Genomic DNA, 21,858 nt, shown 5'->3' with positions numbered 1-21,858 from the left:
ACTAATGTCTCCCAGTTGCTGACACTTGATCATCAAGTAGGTTTATATACAATTCCAGTTAGTATAGGAGCCTGAATACTTTGACCTATGAAAATACACATTCAACATTAAGTACAAGAAAGTGCAAAACTAAAAAGTAGCAAACTCAAGAATTTAACTCAGGATTACAGACTCCAAAGCCCTTTTATCAAGTGCCTCTCTTCACAGAGCCTTGGGCCTCTGAGGGCCTATGACTCCAGGAGGATGGAGCCAACACAGTTCTGTGACAGAAGCTGGCTGATCTAGTCTCTACTATATTGGTTTGAAACAAATCAAATCTTAATCTTTCTATGGCATCCACAATCCTTCCTGGGATGGTATGTCCTCAGTTTTAAGATATCTGCTCTCCTACTTGAAGGCTATGCAATGCGAAGTAACTCACACATTTTAGCCTAAATCTTCTCTCCCTGTGAACCCTGCAAAAAATGACCAATATTTAAGATGCATACCCTAATGCAAGGATGGTTCAACATATGCAAATCAATGTGATACATCACATTATATAACATTAACAGAATGAAGGGAAAAATCATATAATCATCTCAATAGATGCAGAAAAAGCATGCAAGAGATTTCAACATCCATTTGTGATAAGAACTCTTAATGAATTAGGCATAGAAGAAACATATCACAACATAATAAAGGACATATATGATAAGTCCATAACTAACATTATACTCAATGGTAAAGAGTTGAAAGCTTTTCCTCTAAGATCAGGAATAAGACAAGGATGCCCACACTTATCACCCTTATTTCACATACTTAAAGTCCTAGCTAGAGCAATTAGGCAAGAAAAAGAAATAAAAGGTATCAGAATTAGAAAGGAAGAAGTAAAATTATCTCTACTTGCAGACAACATAATTTTACATATAAAAAATCATAAAAATCAACAAAAATCATTAAATCTAATCAAAGAATTCAGTAAAGTTGCAGTATACAAAATTAACATACAAAATTAGTAGTGTTTCTGTATACGAAGAACAAACTTTCTGAAAAAGAAATAAAGAAATTGATCCCATTTATTATAATGTCAAAACAATAAAATACTTAGGAGAATAAATTTAATCAAGGAGGCAACAGTTCTCTACACTGAAAACTACAAGAAATTGATGAAAGAAATCAAAGAAATCACAAATAAATAAAAAAGTAATTCTTGCTCATGGATTGAAAGTATTACAATTGTTAAAATGACAGTATTACCACAAGCCATCTATAGATTCAATGCAATCACTGTCAAGATTCCCAAAGCATTTTCTTTTCTTTTCTTTCTTTCTTTCTTTCTTTCTTTTTTTTTTTTTTTTTTTTTTACAGAAGTAGAAAACACTCCTAAAATTTATTTGGAACCAAAAAAAGACACCAAATATCCCAAAAAATTCTGAGACAGAAGAACAAAACAGGGATATCACACTTCCTGGTTTCAAAATATACTAATCAAAACTCTAAAACAGATAGGCCAATGGAACAAAATCCAGAGCCCAGAAATAAGCCTAAGCATATATGGTCAACTAATATTTGACAAAGGAGCCAAGACTTCTCAATAAAGAAAGGCAGTCTATTCAATAATGGTGCTGGGATAGTGGGATATTCACATGTAAAAGAATGAAACTGGACACACCTTATACCACTCACAAAAATTAACTCAAAATGGATTAAAGACTTAAATGTAAGACCTGAAACCATGAAACTCCTAAAAAACATATAGAACAAAGCACTTTGACATGGGTCTTGGTAATGATTTTTTGGATATGACATCTAAAGCATAGGCAATAAAATAAAAAATTAACAAATGGGATTACTTTATATTAAAAAGCTTCTGCACAGCAAAATAAACCATAAATAAAGTGAAAAAACAACCTACAAATGGGAAGAAAACGTGCAAACCGTATATCTGATAAGAGGTTAATATACAAAACATATAAAGAACTCATACAATTCAATAACAAGAAACAAGTAACCCAATCTAAAATGGGCAAAGGACCTAGAGAAACATTTATCCAAAGAGGATATACAAAAGGCCAACAGGTACATGAAAAGATGCTCAACATCACTAGTCACTAGGGATATCACTAGTCTCAACATCGCATGCCTATCAGAATAGAATGGCCATCCTCAAAAAGACAAGTGATAACAAATGCTGGTGAGGATGTGGAGAAAAGGGAATACTTGTGCATTGCGGGTGAAAATGCAAATTAGTGCAGCCACTATAGAAAACAATATGGAAGATCCTCAAAAAATTACAAATAAAACTACCATACGATTCAACAATTCCACTTCTGGGAATATATCTAAAGGTAACAAAAACTCTAACTCAAAAAGCTATCTGCATCCCATGTTCATAGCATTATTACAACAGTCATGGAAACAACCTAAGAACCCATCATTAGATTAATGGATAAATAAGATGTGGTACATATATACAATAGACTATTATTCAGCCATAAAAAAAATGAAATGATGAAATCCTACCACTTGCAACTACATGGATGAACCTTGAAGGTATCATGCTAAATGAAATGTCAGACAAAGACAAACACTGAATGATCTCATGTATATGTAGGATCTAAAATTTAAAAAACCAAACTCATAGAAAAGGAGATCAGACTTGTAGTTACCAGATATAGAGGTGGAGGAGGGAGGGGAAATTGGAGGGAGTTGTTCAAAAGGTATACACTTCCAATTATAAGATAAGTAAGTGCTAGGGATATAATGTACAGCATGTTGACTATCTAACACTGTTGTTTAATACGTAGGAAAGTTTAAAAAGTAGAGTCTAAGAGTTCTCATCATAAGGAAAAAAATCTCCCTTTTATTCTTTTCTTCTTTCTCTTATTTTTATTGTATCTATGTGAAAAGATGGATGTGAGCTGAACCTATTGTAGTAATCGTTTCACAATATATGTAAATCAAACCACCATGCTGTATGCCTTAAACTTATATAGTGACATATGTCAATTATTTCTCAATAAAACTGAACAAAGAAGTACAGCCGAGGGAGACTGAACTATTTTTTAAAGTTTGCTTTTATTAAGCCCGGCTGGTGTGGCTCAGTGACCTATGAACCAGGAGGTCACTGTTAGATTCCCAGTCAGGGCACATGTTCAGGTTGTGGGTTCAATTTCCAGTAGGGGGCATTCAGGAGGCAGCCAATCAATGATTCTCTCTCACCATTGATATTTCTATCTCTCTCCCTCTTCCTTTCTCTCTGAAATCAATAGAAATATCTTTAAAAAATGCTTTTATTAAATACCTACTATGTGCCCGGTCTTGAACCAGGTTCTTTACATATTCTAAAAACTAATCCTTTAAATAAGCCTATGACTTAGGTATTATTAGCCTCATTTTACAATGAACACGAGGTTCAGACAACTTAGTGACTTTACAGATAAGTGGAGAAGGAAAAAAACCCCAAACCCTTGATTTCTCTGACTCCAAAGCCCATACTCTTATAGAAATGAAGATCCTATGATAATGCCAGTAACTACTGCACTTCTTAGTTCCACAAAGAACAACCGGATGATCTTACATTACTTGACAAAACATCCTGGCTGACCCTGACCTTAGCTGATTGATTGACTAAACCTTCCTTCTGACTTCCTCAGGGCCTTTATCCCATTTCATAGCCTCAACTATAAGGAATGAAGCCTCTCCCTCATAGACTGAGGACCCCTGACCTACTTATGAATTCTCCATGTTGGGTTTTACTGTAACCCAATCATTTAATTTCCTGCTACTCCAGGGCTGACCACCGCACACCCTGAGTGCAGATCAGACAAGCCTATCACCCCATAAGTCAGCAGCCTAGCTTTGCAGCTCACAAAGTAGAAGCAAGACACTGGCTGAACCACTGGTGGTGTCACTGTGTGTCCACAAACAAGTACTCGATAGTTCCACTCTTCAACCCATTATCTCAATGTATTTTTTAAATAGCATTCCATAATGTGAGATTATAGAATATCACACAATAGATAATATCTACTAACATTTACTGATGCTATTATCTATCTTCCCACTCTAATACAAAAGCTTCATGAGGGCAGGGGCTTGTCTTAGTCACCGCTGTATCTCCAACACCTACAATGGTCCCTGACACATATCAGACACTCAACAAATGCTCGGAGAATGGGACACGAGTTAATATTGTATGATGACAATGATGATCACTGGCACTTTATATGCCAAACACCATTCTAAGTCCTTAATATTCATTGGTCCATCAAATCCTCATAACAACCCTAGTTTACAGATGAAGAAATTGAGACATAGGGAGAGTAAGTGCTTTGTTCAAGGTCACAACTGGTAAAGCCAGGATTTGAACTGAAGCCTGGTGGTCTTGATAGAAAGTCCCTATTAACCACTAGGCTAAATGCCTTAGCTAGTCTTTTAGTCCCTACCTTTTAAGAGATAAATTGTACAAAATGGGAGCCAGAATACAGGCTTCAGAATTGAACAGACTAGGCTTGGAACCCCAAGTCTGACATTTCCTATTCATGTGACCTTGTGTAAGTTATGTAAACTACATGGTTCTCTTTCTTCAAAATGGGAGTAAAAATATCTGCTTCCTAGAGTTGTTGTGAGGTTTAATGAGATAACTTAAGTAAAATTCTTTTGGAAAAGCTTGACAATACACCATTACAAAGTGTCACTATTATTGTGATTATCATTGTTAATAGCGTGGTACAGACAGCAAGTGATAAAAAGGAGTCTATAATAGCAATTTCAACCAGTGAGCCACAAGAATTTTTAAAACATACAATATGTGACTATTTAGTCAGAGACACTGACCTCTTTTCCTTTTTTAGATTGTCCAACAAAACGTGACAATAGCCAACATAACAATAGCCATCCGGTGTGAATGAATCAAAATTATACCTTTGATGTCAGATAGGCAAAAATATATTTTTTTGGTATGCCACAGAATTTTAGTGACTAGTTTATGCGTGCCATGAGATGAAAAAGATTGAAAGTTGCTGGTCTAGAAGACAGAAGAATTACTGAGGAATTACAAGTGAGTCATGGTGATCAGGAAAAGTATCATGTATACAGACATACTAAAGATTTTTAACTCAAAGTTTCAGAACTGTGGTTGGTGAGCAACAATAGGGTTAAAGCCAGTCTACATGACAAGGGGGCTTTGTGTCCAATGCCCCTCTCCTAGGCCAGAGGTTCACAGGGCACTTGATGGGAAACCATTATGGACAACTTAAACAATAGCCAACTACATCATTCAGTTAACAATGAATTACTAAGCACCTATTAGGTGCCACACACAGAGATAAACCTAGTTCTGAGTGTTGAGGTGGTGATGAAACAGAAGTAAATTATTGAGTATGCTGTGTGGAAGACCAATGACGGAGGAGATTGGCAGTGCGAACCGAGGCAGCTCTAACCCAGCTTTCCTGGGTGAGAAGGGCCTCCTACTTGTCTCATGGTGAAGAAAAGCAGAGGATGTTTAAGACCAAGGGATCTTTTTGAGCACAGGTGCGGAATAGTGTGGTGCAGTTCCACAGTGGAAGATAAACGGAAGGCAGGAAGCTGCAGGATGGGAGGCAGGAAAGGAGGGCATAAGCCATGCCACGGAGGGTCTCCAGGGCCTTGTGAAGGCGACTAAGCTTGGTCCTGATCCACACATCAATTAAGTAGCCATCTCTGAGACCACATCTCAACTGTGTGCTTATAGCAAATACGTTGGTTTCCCATGAAATACAAACAAAACAGCACTGAGAGAGAGAAAGAATATATTATTTTTTTAGGCTCACTGCCGAATTTTCTTTGGGGCCCTATTTTTCTTCCTGAATAGATCACGGGCATTTTTAGCACAAGTGTAGTTCATCACCACCTCATGATACTGTTCCCCTTTTGTACTCTAAGGTCGTTTTCAACTCAACTCTGTTCAGCAAATGTTATTCTCCCTCCCCCAGTGCTTTGAACAACTTGGTAAATATTTGCTGAATTGGGCTGGATTCATTCATTGAGCAATGACTATGTAGGTAACCTTGTGCCAACAGCAAAGGCTGGGGCTTAAAAGTAGGGGGAGATAAAAAGATGATTATCACAGCACCTTCACCTCAATAAATTTGAACGTCTAATGATGCAAATGAGACATGCATGGCAATCATATACATACCACCAGGCAGACTGCAGGGTGTTGCATTTGTTCAGGAGTAGCCTTTGCCTGTGGTGGGAATCTAAATCCCACTTTCCCCAGACATTCAACTCCTTGAGGGCAGGGGGCTGTATCTCCTTTCCTACTAAATCCTCAGAGACCACCAAATAGGAAGGGATTGGTAAGTATTATCAAATGAATCTATTTAATCCCCACAACAACCCTGAGAGGTATAAGTCATTTTGTAAATGTGGAAACGGAGAAATCATGTCACTTGCCAGTGGTTATAAAGGTTAGCAAGTGGTACAGTAAAAATAACAATAATAATGATAACAATAGTAATGATTATTTTTCAATGTAAGGAAGACTGCCCTTCATTTATTATTCTCTATATGTCTCTACCACAGGACTCTCTTCCCATACTAAGATGGTAAACGTTCTCTCTCCCTGAAGGAAAGTTGAAGTTTATAGTTTGAGATATTGAGCTCTGGTTGGCTTTTTGTGTGCTGCCAGGTTTAGTTGCTACAAAAGACACTGAATGGCTTTAGGACAGGTGGATCTGCCACATCGCAGGGAAGAACATTCTTTAACACAAAGTTTTCCCAATACTCTCCCATTCCCTCCCCAGTCCCCAAGTGAGAATTAAACCAACTTTAGTTTAATTTAATAAATCTTTATTGAATACCTACTATGTGCTAGGCACTTTTCTCAGTACTTCCAAAATAAAATACACCGAAAGAAAGTCTCTGAGCCTGTCCCTCTTGTGATTAAATCATATCTTACCCACTTTCATGTGAAGTAAAACCTCAAGGGCAGCCAGGGAACCCTCTAGGACAGAGACCAACTGAACCACCTAGCTTTGTAAATTGAATCACTTATCTTTGTAAATCAGTACAATGCTAACCCATAGTAGGCATTTTAATAAATTTTCATGGAATGAAAAAAATCTTTTAAAATTTGCTCTGCAATTAGACAGACCTGGATTCAAATCAAATCCTGCCCTAATCAATTACTGGCTGTGTAACCTTAATTTACCTTTCAAAACTTCAGTTAGATTATCCATAAAATAGGAAAATTAACATTTACTTTTTAAGATTGTTTTAAGGATTAAAGGTGATGGTGTGTGTAAGGCACAGTGCCTGACTCATAACTAGAGCTCAAGAAATCAAAGCCAACTTCATTATTTCCCGTCTTATCTCTAGACCACCTCCACTACTTATTGTTGTCATCATTATTATTGTAGCTTCAACTGGGTAGCAGGGACAACGAATGAGGTTTGCTATTTAAATATTCCGATTAAGAGCAAACCCCAACATATACCATACAGACATCAATTTGTCAAAGACTTAGAATACAACGTTCCACATCAATTCTGAAATAATCAGAAGTCATCCTTTCTTTAATAATTTGGGACAATTCTAGAGATTTTATATTGTATAGCTCTGAAAAAAGTTGACACAGAGCTCACTATCATCTAGAACAGGGTTTCTCAAATTTTACTGACCATTATTCAACAAAGCAAAAAAAAAATATATTGAACTTCATAGCACAATTCAGAACACAGATAAGTGAAGCAAAAGTTTTATGATATAATACTTACCCTTATGAAGTATCAGCCACTGATCTTTTCTTTTCTATTGTATTCCATTCTAGCATGCTATTGTTTTAATTTCTTTAAATTTTGGTCAAGACCTAGTAAAATAATTGGCAAAACTAGAAACTAATAATTTACTAATATTATTATCCGTCTGTTAGAACGTATCAAGGATATAGTTTAACGGACCTTCCCATTAAGCTCTGGAGTTGTATGAATTCCATTTTATATATTAAGAAACTGAAGGTTAGGTGACTTGGACTAAATAGACTCCCGCAAGTTGATGACAGACCCAAGGCTCACAAGTCTTCTAACTGGTTCAGTATCTTTAAAAAAAATTATAACAAATTCAACGAACATTTATTGAATACCTACTATGTGCCCAGCTCTTAAATAAGAGAGCACTTGACATGATCTCTGCCCTCCAGGGCTCACAGACTACCAGGAGTGACAAGCATAACTTGATACATGCACTTGGAAGTTTAACAGGTGCTTTTCTATTCTGGAGGAAATAAGCTGATTCCCAAACCACTGCCCACCTGGGCACACATTATCCCACAAAATAAGCACTGGTACCTGTTGGTGAGAGAAAGCAGTGTACTCCTTCAATGGCACATTTCTTTACCATCTGAAATAAAATTGATATTTTTCCTCCTACTGCTTTTGGCACTGTAACCCTAAAAGCAATTCGCAATGTGACTTCACCAATGAGCATCATCGTCATAACATCACCCTATGATTAGAATAGTTCTTTAATGACGATTCCCTCTGAATAACCAATATCTACTTTAGAAACATCTTTAGGGTGACTTCAATTTCTGAGAAATCATGACTCAATAAAGACAGCTTTTGACCCTGCAAGACAATCAGGAAACTATAGTTCTCTGACCTAAGACATTCCCATAGCTATCAGTTCAAATTAAAGTCGAAACCGAGTCAAAACACCCTAAGCGTTCTAAATCATAACTTCTACTTGTCTCTCTGGCTTTATGCTTACACATCCTAAGCTGCATTCGCACCAGACTATTTGTCATTCCTTAAGCAAGTTCCCATCTCGGTGTCTTCACTCTTACTCTTCCCTCCACACAGAATTCTCCTTTCTCCTAATTCTTCTGCCTATCTAGCCTTCCTGGCTCCACTCAAGGCCTCCATGAAGCCTTGTTTCCTTCCCCCAACAAGAAAGAAGGTCTCTCTCTGTTGTCCATTATACCTCCTCAGCCAAGACACATTTTGCACTCTGCCTGTCATTGTCCTTATCGACTACATTGGAATATATATTAAATGCTGCCACATTCCAAGTGGTACCCAGAATGTGGTTTCGATGCAATAGACATGCAATTGTGTTGGCTGATTCCACACCGGAAAAATTGATCTAGAAAATGAATTGCTTCCCCCTCCCTGTCACCCCCTGAGAAGTAAACTTTGGCCAAGCTAGATGTATTCCCAAACACTCGGGAGCTAGGGCTTCCGATATTGCTAAACATATAACCTGAGGCAGGTGGCTGAGCTTTATTTTCTATAGAAAGGGGTTAACAGTACCTGTCCTAACTACATTAAAGACATCAAACTGACACCACTGGACACAAATTATACAATGTTAAGTGGATGTGAAAAATGATCTCCATGGTCACAGGCTCACTTCAGTAGAACTGTGCTGGGAACAGCTGAAGTCCTAGAATGCAAACTTGCTCCTCTGTTCTTGGAATATTCACACAAGCAAATGGTTTAGGAAGAAAACTGTTAAGAATATACCAACTGTGAGTCCATACCTCCAAAATTCACTAATTAGAGACCTTTTTAAGAGATTTTACTAAAGCTCTTCTAAGCTCAAAAGCTATTTTTCTTCTTGCAGATAACCTTAAACCAGAGGTATAAAGCAGGAAGGAATTGAGATTCAAGTATTAGCTTAAATATGGATGAATTCTCATTTTTTAATAATACAAACACTTACCTAGCAAGAATATACTAAGGATATCCACTCCCCTGCCCATTCACCTGCTCAAATCTCTCACTCAATTATTTCTTTTTGGCCTTTTCATTAATAAGTGTGAGATTTTTCGATGCTAACCTATGCAGAAACATCTCTTATACTACCCTTTCTTCAAAGTCAAGACCCTTCCACAGATATATTTCTGCCCATACACATTCTAAAAATCAATCACAATTCATCCAGAGACCTTGTGCACCATATACAGGCTGCTTACAAAATCCCTAGGAGAACCTTGGTGAAATTTTGAAATAGATACACATGGAAAGAGAAACGTTCTATTGTCTGTCTGTTTCACAGTAAAGGCCTTTCTTATAAAAGCATCGAGCCTGCAAAATGACACTTGGAAGATCAGATCAATTTAGAGCCCCTCCCCCTAGTTTTAAGGGTGATATTGAAGGAAAGAAAATGACTCCCCTTAACATCCTTACCATGATGGTATGGAGTGTAATTCAAAATCCATGACATTAAAACAATGTTCTAAGGCAGTGATGGCGAACCTTTTGAGCTCGGTGTGTCAGCATTTTGAAAAACCCTAACTTAACTTAACTTTGGTGCTGTGTCACATATAGAAATTTTTTGATATTTGCAACCATAGTAAAACAAAGAGTTATATTTTTGATATTTATTTTATATATTTAAATGCCATTTAACAAAGAAAAATCAACCAAAAAAATGAGCTCGCGTGTCATCTCTGACACGCGTGTCATAGGTTCGCCATCACTGTTCTAAGCCTATATTTTTAGTTTAAGTCTTGAACCCTTTTAGGGACTCTTTGTATTATTTCCTCGCCCACACTAGTCACAGCAACAGGTCCCAATTTAAAACAGTTTGTGAATTTATTTAATGTGCCTATATATTCACCCTTCAGAGCCTTGGGAAAAAGGTGCAAAATTAGGCTTGGCTTGACACCACCCGCTACCCCTTCCAAGTGTGTGTGATCAACAGCTACGTCAACGCCTTGGGGTGATTTTCCTCCTTTCTCTTCCCTCCCCTTCAAATGGGAGGGTAATAAATTGAGGGCCAGCCTTCTGCTCACATCTCCAACACCTCTTCAGTCAATCTGATCACTTCTGGAGCTGTTTGCACTGCCAAAGCCATCCGTCACCCTGCCTCACCAAGCGGGAGAAGGAAAACTGATGGCAAGTTAGAAAAATCTCATTAAGCCACTTTTTGCTTCAACCTCTTCACTACTCCTTAAGAGAGAGAGAACTTCAAAATTCACCCTATTAGGAAAACAAGAGGAATAGAGAAAAAAAGCTGATGTAGTTAAGGGGAAAAAATAGCTCCGAAGTAAGTTGGTTTCTGGGCCGAAGTCAAATAACTCACAGGTTATATTATCTATATCTATATCTATACCTATATCTATATCTATATCATCTATATCTATATCTATATCTATGGCAAACATTGAGACCATATCAATTAGCCTTAACCTATTTTTCTTTCTGGTTGACTTCTGAATTTCCTGACAGACTCTTTCATGAAACTAAAAAAAAATAGCACTGATTAAAATTAATTTTATATTTACCTTTTTTCTCTTTTAATGACTACATGCCATGTTAATTCTAATTTTGAAGGAAATCATAGATATAACTTCCAAAATCCTAGGAGAATGCAGAAAACTTAAAGCCACACAATCCCAGAGGAAAAAAACTGAGGGCTTGTCTATGTTTAAAAGCCACCATGCGTCACACTGCCCCACAAGTTCTGGGGAGAAGATGGAGACTATGAGGGTAACATGTGATGTCACTTCTCCCCAGGACATCTGGCCTGAGCAGAAAGACTGATATACTGAAGGGACCTTTAATGCCCTCTAAGCACCTTTGATATACAGGTTCTGTGTATGACTGGTGCTTTCCAATACCATTTCCCAACTGATCATCACAGAAACTCCATGAATCAGGCGTTACCACCCCCATCTTAAAGATGGGAAATTGAGGCTCAGAAAGCTGAAATACCTCTTCCAACATCATCCAATTACTATTTGGAAAAGGCAGGATTCTGGCCCAAATCCACCTGACGTTAAAGTCCTTTGAACTTCCTGGTTTCTTAAATCAAAGAGCCATCTCTCCAGAGGGTTGCCTGTGCACACACACCACGAAGATCCCGTGGGTCCACAGATAGACTCATGGTTCCTTGGCCTCTGAGCTGCCCCTGCCGACAAAGACATGGGAATAACGGTATCTAGTAGAAACAAATCTAATTTTTCTACACGTGCAAGTCGATGTAATGTGTTTTTAGTCCCATCGTCAGACTGGCCCTCTGGGTCCTAATCACAATAACCAGGTTGTTTTCAGGATTAGAACCTTTTCCATTACAGAGGTGGTTAAAATATAATCAAGCTAGAAAGTTATCCTCCCCCAAAGCCACGTAAAACAGAGAAACTCCAAAATAAAACCAATTTACATATTTTAGCCTAAATTAAAAAGCAAAAGCTAAGGAATCCCTTTTAATATCCTGAATAATAAATGCACATTTATGTAAAGCTTCCTTTGGGGAACGGTTACTATGAGGACAACATTCCCAATATTATTCATAAATATCACTTTTCTTTTTGGTGTTACAGTAAGAATCTGGACTTGTGGAAATTGTACTATCTGTACCGAATGCAACAACAGAGATAACTAAGACATGTACAATATCCAGAATTTTATTTGTGTGGTTGGCTGCATTACAAAAAGTACATAGAAAGGATGAGTCAAATCTGGTCAAAATCACAAATTGCAGGGACTTAGCAGTTTACTCCATTTTAAGTGAGCACTTTCCTACTGGAAGTTTCATTAGTCGAGATTGCAAGTTCTTAGGCTTTCCACTACAGACTTTTAAATAGCATTTAAAGCTAAAGTTTATCATGAACGCTTATTTACTACTACTGTATCTTCAAAGGGGGCACTCGAAAAAATGTTCAACGGAGCCTGTTATTTTTCATTTACAAATTAGAAAGCAAAACTCTAAAGGGTTTATACTGGCAGCTTAGGAAAACACAGACTACTTGAGATGCCATTATTGGTACATCCTAGAATGCAGTGAGGGTCATGGCTGTCCTTCTATTACTCTCTCTCTCTCTCTCTCTCTCTCTCTCTCTCACTGAATGCAGTATCTAAGTGTGTATGACAAAGAGACTCTATGATTTCTGCTCCACTAACAAACTTACAGTTTGCACAGGGGCCTGCCAAGAGGGTCACTATCTTCTCGGGTCCTCCTTAGAAAGCTAACATGGGGAAAGGCATTCAAAGAATCATTTCTGTCAGAAGCGAAGCATTCCTATTTCTGTAAAATTAACAGGTTCTACCCAAACTCCACAGCCAGCTGATGGAAAATAAGTTCCTTCCAACTGTCCAAACTGTACTTTTTCCTGAGGGTGAACAGCTGGATACATGGAATCTTATAGACAAAAATGTCCAGAGCTTTTACTTTTATCTTTTGCAGTCATGCCTAGACTCTTATAAATACGAAAGGAAAAAACATTTCTGTACTTGAATGTTCCAACAGATCTTTTCTCGTAATTTGACATAAACCTCGTTGTGTAACATCCAACCTTAAAATCCCTCACCCCAACTTTATCCCCAATCACAGGGACTTAGCCTCTAACTATGTCTTCTGATCAGTGTCAGAAGAAAAAGAAATAGTGACCTTGAATTGTATGTTCCAAAGAAAGGTACATAAGTTAGTCCTCAACAAATACATCTCCATCCAACAAAAATGATAGCTAGCCTCTACTATGAACACTGTTGACAAAACAACTTCAAGGGCTAGCTGTTAGAGAAGAGTAGACAGTCGAAGGTAACTGATTCATAGAATGAGCAGGAGTGGATTCAATCCCACAAAGTTCCCAGAGAGAGGAAACCTCTCTACTTTGGTGTTTTTTTCAGAATTCGCCATCTTGGCTGGAATTATTTTACTCGTTCTTCATATCCTGAAAAAAAGAACTATACTTCTTATAGAAAAAATGTATGAATCACATTTTTTTATAACTTTAAAATGAGTAATTTAAAAATTAAGCTCAATTTTAAATGTTATTTTCAAACCAAGAGTCCAAGAGAATTTATTTTCAGGAGCGACCTATAACTTGTAATTTATTTCCATTAAAAAAAATATAACCCTGGCCTGGTAGTTCAGTTGATTGGAGCATCATCCCATACACCTAAAGGTTGCGGGTTCGATTCCCGGTCAGGGCACATGCCTAGATTGCAGGTTCGATCCCAGTTGGGGTGCGTACAGGAGACAACCGATCATTGTTTCTCTTTCAGATCAATGTTACTCTCTCTCCTCTCTTTTTCTCTCTATCCATTACTCTCTCTCAAATCACTAAAAATACCCTCAGGTGAGGATAAAACATTATATGTGCTAGTTTCATATTTTACTTTTATGGTTAAAAATAAGGCTTCCCCCAAACAATAACAAAAACCCAAGCACAATAACTGCCCTGACCTTATATCTCCAACATTTTCACTGCTTTCTCAACCAATTATTTAAAAATTCCACTATGGCATTCAGCATTTCTTGATTCTTGCAGAGGGAGGATCCGTAGTGAGGGGGGTAGAAATAGCTCTGATATTAGATGCAACAAGGATCTGAATAATAATCTTCCCCAAAGCAAAAATGGTCAGTTCTAAAATGGTCCGGCAAAAGGCAAACTCTCAGGGGTGGAGAGAGAGCATGGGCAAAAGAGAAGGAGATGAAGAGCAAGCTGCCAGCCTGGTATAGGAGCACTGGTACTACTTAAGTTATTTCTTAATGAATGTACGAGAAACAGCATAAATATTACCATTGAGCTGAGAGGATGTGAACATCCAAAGCAAGTTAGCTGGCTGGCTGACTGCTTTTTCATTTTTTGTTCTTTTGTAACAATTCCATTTCCAAAGTGTTTGATTCCTAACACTGATGCTCCAAAGCTTTTGTGAGCACACTGCCAGAATACTTAATGAGATAAACAATAAACAAAATGGCTCGTCTCTGGTGCCCCCAGCTAGCATCCCAAACTGGATATAATTAAAGGTGTGAACAAGCAAGCAAGGAAGTAATGAATCTGCAAAGTCAAGGTTCTGAGAAATTATCTGGCATCCGGAACGACACCAGTTCAAATTTGTCACTCATTAGCTCTTATAACGGCAAGGTGCAGACCCACATGTTGGTACCCTTCTCCACTCTTGTCCTCCAGCCTTTTTTTCTTTCCATTTCTAGATGGCTAATTTATGACAATTACTGCTGTGACAACTCCCACCCACCTAACCACCCACAGATCACCTTTCATTTTACCCTTAGAAAGCTGCTGACCTATAAAAGCCTTATACCCTTAAAATACGCTGAGATTTTAAAAATACAAAGATGTTCCCAATACACACACACACACACACACACACACACACACACACACACCACAAACTCACAAAACAAAGCATGAGATGCTAACACAGCCACCCATCTTCTCCTTGGTTTTTTGTTTGTTTGTTTTTTGTTGTTTGTTTTTTTTACCAATGGTTAAAGATTAGGTTCAAATGCTCCAAAGCAAAAACAACTCTCCTTCCATATACTCATACGTTTTCATTCGAATCCAACCCATGATTAAAGGGGCAGCTTCTAGCTCTCAAATACGATTATAGATTTGAACGTTTATAGTCTTCAAGTGGCAACAATAGAAAAATATTTGGTTATTAATAGAAGTCTACGGGGTCTAGATATATCTTTTTGAGGAAGTTTTGCCTTTTTCTAATAAGATAGCTCTTAGAGTTTGTGAGGAGAAGAAGCCTCTTCATAAGGGGAGCCAGCCCAGTTAGGTTTTATTTCCATTTTTGGATGTATATATACTTGCATGTATGTATATACACATTTGGTTATACCAAATAAGAAAAGCTTAAGACAGGTGCAGGATTCTAGAAACATACATGCTTACGCTGATACACACACAGTGTCTCTCTCATACGTATACTTTCCGCATGTCTCTCAAACGGATGGGAGAATGGATAGTGGCAATAAAATGTTGACCGATTTCAAAAGGGGAATAGGCCAATTCTGTATGATATGGCCCATCGACTGGGAAACAGTAAGATAAAAGCCTGAGAATGTTTATGTCCCTTCATGGCCCCCAAATTCCCAATGACATTGGGGAAAAATACTGCATTGCAGCATTTGCCAGCGCAACCTCATATGTCTAGCATCCACTGGCCATGTCACTAACAAATGTACATATTAAGTGTCCAGGCACATAAATAAGTGCTTGGTGGCCACAGATCATTGGGCCTGAGGAAGAAATTTGTCAAGGCCAAAGTACTTCTGTCCATGCACAATGACCTCTATCAAGACCACCATTCCTTACTGGTGGTACACACAGACAATTTATTTAATTTTTAAAATTAAAATAAAGCATTAAGATGCAAAGGACTAATTGAAGCAGCATATCTCCTTATGGGCGGAATAGCATTTAGTCTCCATATAGGAAGAGAATACACCCACAATAAGGAAATAGTGCAAAGGGAAGAAATAAAAACCAAAGAAAAGGACTTGCCTGAAGGAAACCCTTTCATTGTTCATAGTAACTCTTAACTGAGGAAAAAACCCTTAATTTACCCTCAAATTCTTTCAGAAATATTGAACACACACACAACACAATGCTCATGCAATGACTTCTAGATTTGAAATTTCAAATAGATTACCCCCAATAGAAATGCTAAGTTTAAAATATCTGAAGTCTAACATGTCCCAAACCCTATTATAAGACTGAATTTAGAAATAAAATGCAAATGCATAGCTCATTTTCTCTCTTTTTCTTTAACAAAATATACTATTGTTATTATCTCACAACAATCTGGCCTTCCTCTCATAACAAAATCCTTGAATATTCAAAGGACCAAATAAGTGTTATAGGGAGAGAAAAAAGTTTGAAGGTTTTGGAAAACTGTCCAACAAAAACAAGCTCATCTATATTTGGTCAGGAGGATGGATGACTAGAATGAATGGAAGTTAGGAATGAATGGGACTGAGATCAGAAATGAATGGTTAAGGTTTGTTAGTTTTTTTATTTTAGTTGTTTTTTAATTAAAATTGCTTTGTGAATCAATAATTCTCAAAGGAATTTTTCAGCTATCTCCCCACCTATATTCATTTCACCCTTTCAAAATTTAAATATTAAATGACTTACCTATTCTTTACAATGAGATATACGGACATTCTGATAATTAAAACTGTGATGAAAAGGTGTTTTTTGCAGAAACATTTCCAATCAGATTTTCATTCCTCAATAAATGCATACTCATTGAAGTCAAGGCGCACCTCCACATGCAGGTAGTAGGCATTAATATTTTTAAGACAAAGAAGTGGAAAAGGTCAGCAGTAGAACCACGTGTCTTTTTGACAACCCAAGCTTAGGTGACAGTGCCGATAGACATTGCTTTACCCTAACTAAAAAATGCTGGAAAATTCTTAGAAAAAATCTGTATTAGAGATAATAAAAACAATTCTATTTTTAATAGCGACATGTTCACACACTCAAAATATGAGAGCAAGGTTCAAGTAAATGACAAAAATATTTTTATTTATGTTTACCCCAAGAGTCAAAACAAATTTTAATAAAAAATCTCCCACTAAGAAGATATAACAAAAAGAAGCATTGGCAAGGAATAAAGAACTGGGGTCGGAGGAGTGTGCGGAGATTTGCAATGGAGAGAGTAAAAAATTAAGAATACTTCCAATAAAGCCAATTCTATTTCTTAACCTTTTACTACATTTCAGTATTTTTTAATCTCTCCTTTTTGGACTTAAAATTAGCTACCTGATCCTGTATCAAGTTTGTCTACGAGGAAGAAATCGTGACAGATCATGGTTTCAGTTGCTTTTACGTTACATCCTATTCGCCTGAGTACTATACCTTTCAGTCCTTCTGGTACCTACCATCATGAGAAAAAGAGACTACTAGGAAAGCATGCTTCAAGAAAAAGCGAGAGATGCCTGTCACCAGCGCACACATGGGTCCCAGACATTCAGAGACACGGAAAAAAAAATCAGCTTTTCACTCAGATTATGCCAAGATCAGAATCGCAACCAAATGCCCAACAGAAGGCAGTGGTTGCAAGGGCAGCTTATGGATCTGTGGCTGGAGATATGAGAGGGAAGCACAGCAAAAGGCTAGAATACAGTTTTCATTTATTATTTTTTAAAGTAAAATGAGAGATACAATGAACTCCTTGGAGCTGTAGTATCAATATCTGATTTAGTCAAAATACCACTACCACCTAGCACAAAATCATTGTTTAGGGTAAATCTATTCTACCTATGGATGGATATTTGCTGGAAATTTTTAAGAAATCATTTTCAGAACCTATCAGCTGTGGGAGTTTATTATGCTTCCGTCCACTTCATTCAATATAATTTACATTATTTTTCAAATAGCCTCGTAGGATTCCTTGCGATTTTTTGCACGTACAGTTTCACAGCAGGGAAATGGAGAGAGAGAGAGAGAGAGAGAGAGAGAGAGAGAGAGAGAGAGAAAGAAAGAGAAAGAGAGTGAGCAAGAGTCCCTACCCTCCCTTCCCCCTCTCCTTCTCTCTCTGTTTTTTAAACAAAAAAAAAAAAAGAAGAAGAAGAAGAAGTAAAAACAGGGGAGACAGAACAGATGCTTAAAAATAGATTTCTAAAAATCACTGTAAGCCAAAGTTAGAAATGTAATTAACACCTATTTATAAAGAATAATTAAAGTTGGGCTGGCCACAAAGAACAGCAAAGATAATCAAGGTCCTGTGCCCCCCTCCCTTTTTACACTGTTTGCAGTGTGTTCTCATGATAGCCACCTGCTCCCTACTCGGCTTTTCCTCTGTTCGTTTCCCCGGCAACCTTTCATTGGGTTTTCCTCCCAGCTATCGCTTTCAGTTGGGCTGCTCGGTCTAATCTTATTTGTTTTACACCCATCAAAACAAGCAGCCAGACAAAGGCAATCCTCTAAGAATGGGAAAAAGACCACAGCTTTGTTATAACATCTATGCAGAGCGAAAAGTCCTCCCCAGGCTTTTCTAGTGAGAAATAAGTGAGATGGATATGAATTTACAGCCTCTCCCCACACCCAGTTTTGAAACCACACGAAAGATACTGCTGGTAAAAATTCAAAGTCAAAGTGAGCACTCGCGGCATCTGATCTTGCCATTTTGTGCCATATCTTCAGGGTCAACATCAGGCGAGGAGTGACACGCAAGGAGTTTCCTTGCTACTGCTTCTTCCTTTTTTTTTTTCTCTTCAGAAAAAGATGCTAAAAATAGATTTACTACTTTGGCAGAAAGGTTTTCCATTTCCCCTTCCACATCCCAAAGTCCTGTTTCACAATGCATCTGCTGGTACTGAACCTCACCTCCTCTACCCCTCATTCCTAGCCTTCCCCATCACTCCCAGCCGGAGACTCAAAAAGAAATGTGCCTTTAACTTTAACAGTCGTGCAATTCCATTGAAAGCTCACAGAGGCAGTGGACCCGCCAGCCAACAGCGGCCGTGACATTGTGATTGTCAAAAAAGACACCAACCTCGCTTGGCTAAAATGTGTGTTCTGTGGAAGAGGCAGCATGAGTGCCTGGTGTGCATGCAGTGCCATCACACTTGGAGATGGATTCTGGTTTTCGGAAAAGAGAAATACTAATAAATGCACGCGCACGTACACACACACACACACACACACACAAGATCTGCACAGTGATTTACGATGCACAGTCCTCCATCCTTACACACACACACACGCACACACACACAATCGGCTGGAATCTCCACACTGCCTTCCTCTTTTCACTTACCATCTTCAAGCCATTCCACTCCATCTGTGATCAGAAGAAGATGGACCCTCACACAGTGTGTCAAAAGCGGAAAGAAACGTTATGTAAAAGCTGACATTCCTTCTTACAGAGCTGCTGCCCAGAGAAGGAAGCAACAACTCAACACGCCAGGCACCGCTACACATACAAGCCGCCTCCTCTTTTTTATGAGGTCATGACAGGAAACTCTTTGAAATACAAGATGCAGCATTTACTGAAGCCCAAATAAATCACTCTCTTTGCTGTTTTGACTGCGCAGCCCCCTGAAATACAACTGCCCATCTCAACGTTCAGTATCCAGGAGCTGCTGCCTCTCAAGGTTTAAATTCCCAGCACGGAAATGGAAAGACTCCTAACCCGGCGGCATCCACCTCCTGCCCCACAAAACCCAGGCTCGCAGACAAACCCCCTCTCCCTTTACAAAGAGAAATCCCTTCTTTTGCCATTCTGGTCTCACATAATATAACCTCTTTCAACACACCAGCAGTTATTTCAGCCCACTTTCACCCCACCCATGCCTTTATGTTGAAGGGAAAACTGACAATGACCTGTTAAAAATGACAATCTATTTCCCCACTGCTTCTCAATAAAAGGACCTACCCGCACTCTCTACACAAAGAGACAGTAAATGTAGGAATCAAACAGCAGCAGAGAACTAAACTCTTGGTCAAGGTGTAGATGCTTTTCTTCCCTCCAGCAGCACAAACCACAGATTATAAATCTAGTCATACCTACCATAACCATTCTTATTGGCAAATATTGGGTCTCGCAGGGCTTCGACTCTTCTCTTAAAATTTGCAAAGGTTTCAGAATATTTTTTTAGATGACTACTATTGTTTTATATTTTTAAAGATCCACAAAACACAATGTGGATGATTGTAAAGTAAATCAATTATTTTAGGGGGATGGGGGAGAGAAACAAACAAAAAAAAAAAAAAAACAAAAAAAAAGAAAGAAAAGAAAGAAAGAAAAGGAGCAGTGAGCTGAAACCCCTGATTCTAGGATGTAGATAAGAACAACTGAACAGAGCCTTGCTGAAATTGGCTCGAAGCTTCCCCTTTTTACATCCATTTATGGGACCATCTGTCAGCCGAAGGCAGGATCTGATTGGCTGGGGAAACGCAGGGAGGCGTTGCAACATCAGGTGCTATTTAAATTAGCTACTGCCAGATTGACGATGTTAATGATTTGGTGACCTCTACAACAACAGAGACCGGATTTCTGAACTGCTTCTTGTGTTTGGTAATTAAGGCTGGGCTGAAGCAACAACAGCCATACTTGTATTTTTACCTTTTCCCTCCTCCCAGCTCAAAAGTACTGTAACAACTGCAGGTCACTGGCGGCTGGTAAACCTTCACAGTGGGAGTGTCCTCCCTCTCGCTGTCCTGAGGGCTGCACCACCCCACCCCTTGGACAGAGGGCTTTTCTAGGATGGAATATTTTCTACCACCTTATCTTTCTCGACAGTTGCTTTCTAGCGAAATGCATATTTAATGATCTGCCTCTAGGCTTAAGGATACAACAAAAGCACTTCAATGGGCTAATACATCCACATTTTAACTTTATTTCCCGGCACTGCTGATTTTCAGTAAGCAATGCTCCTTCTGCAACTAATATGGCCAGTGTTTCAAAGGAATGCAAGCTGGAGAGTGTGCTTGCTCCATGAACTAGGCTCATAAAAGTTTGCTTCAGAAAACTCTTTCCTAATAAATGAAAAAGAGAAAAGCCGGGGCGGGGGGGGAGGGTGGGGGGGGGGGGGGGGGAGACAGCTGCCAGCCTCTACCTTTCTGCCTTCTGTCTGAGCTTTTCAAAACAGAGAATGATGAATGATTTATTTAAATGAATTTATTTTTCAACTTGGATAGAGGCATGATCTGAATTTTTAAAAACCCATCCAAATGCACCCTCTCTTTGCTTTCCTGACCGCTATAGAGAAAGTTGAAACATGCATTTGACAACCATCTCATTTCATAACTGGTGCAAGTGCTCATCTTACTTAACTGAACACGTGATGTTGCTCCTCTCCTTCAAACGATGTCTTTTTTTTCTTTTTCTGTGGGCTCTTAAAAGACTTGCAAAGAGACATTTAGCAAGTGTGTGGGGATGTATACAGTCTGTCTATCATATACAATTCATAACCTCTACTCTACCAAGCCTCCGGCAGTATAGTATTTTGTTCTGGTTTGGTTTTTTTAAGTAGCTTACCTGAGGAGTTTGTGCTCTACTTCTATCCAAAAGACTAACTTATCCTTATTTATGTAATTCATAACTTAATCATTTTGTTCCTCAATAAATACACAGAGGTAACAAATATTACTAAAGACAGAATTCAACATAATCTTTGGCT

The 21,858-nt window shown here is 38.3% G+C and overlaps 1 protein-coding gene across 6 annotated transcripts in view; it reads right to left on the bottom strand.

Moving 5' to 3' along the window:
- ELAVL4 (ELAV like RNA binding protein 4) overlaps window positions 1–21,858 on the bottom strand; it is a 146,860-nt gene that overhangs the window by 68,355 nt on the left and 56,647 nt on the right. Inside the window, exon 1 of one of the 6 annotated variants that reach the window (XM_070405088.1) lies at window positions 20,247–20,535. The exons of 3 other annotated variants lie outside the window; for them this stretch is intronic. In XM_070405088.1, the coding sequence (XP_070261189.1) occupies window positions 20,247–20,255 (9 nt within the window). In that variant the 5' untranslated portion in view covers window positions 20,256–20,535. Of the gene's footprint in view, window positions 1–19,493; window positions 19,843–20,111; window positions 20,161–20,246; window positions 20,536–21,858 lie in introns of those variants that run through there. 2 more of the 6 variants (XM_070405090.1, XM_070405086.1) reach the window with 2 other exon arrangements.

This window comes from Myotis yumanensis, unplaced genomic scaffold (genome assembly GCF_028538775.1).
Source record: "Myotis yumanensis isolate MYYU_CA2020_CCGP unplaced genomic scaffold, mMyoYum1.0.hap1 SCAF_2, whole genome shotgun sequence".
NCBI lineage: Eukaryota > Metazoa > Chordata > Mammalia > Chiroptera > Vespertilionidae > Myotis > Myotis yumanensis.
Note: the sequence above shows the minus strand (reverse complement) of the source record. Positions and strands in the feature narration are given on the sequence as shown.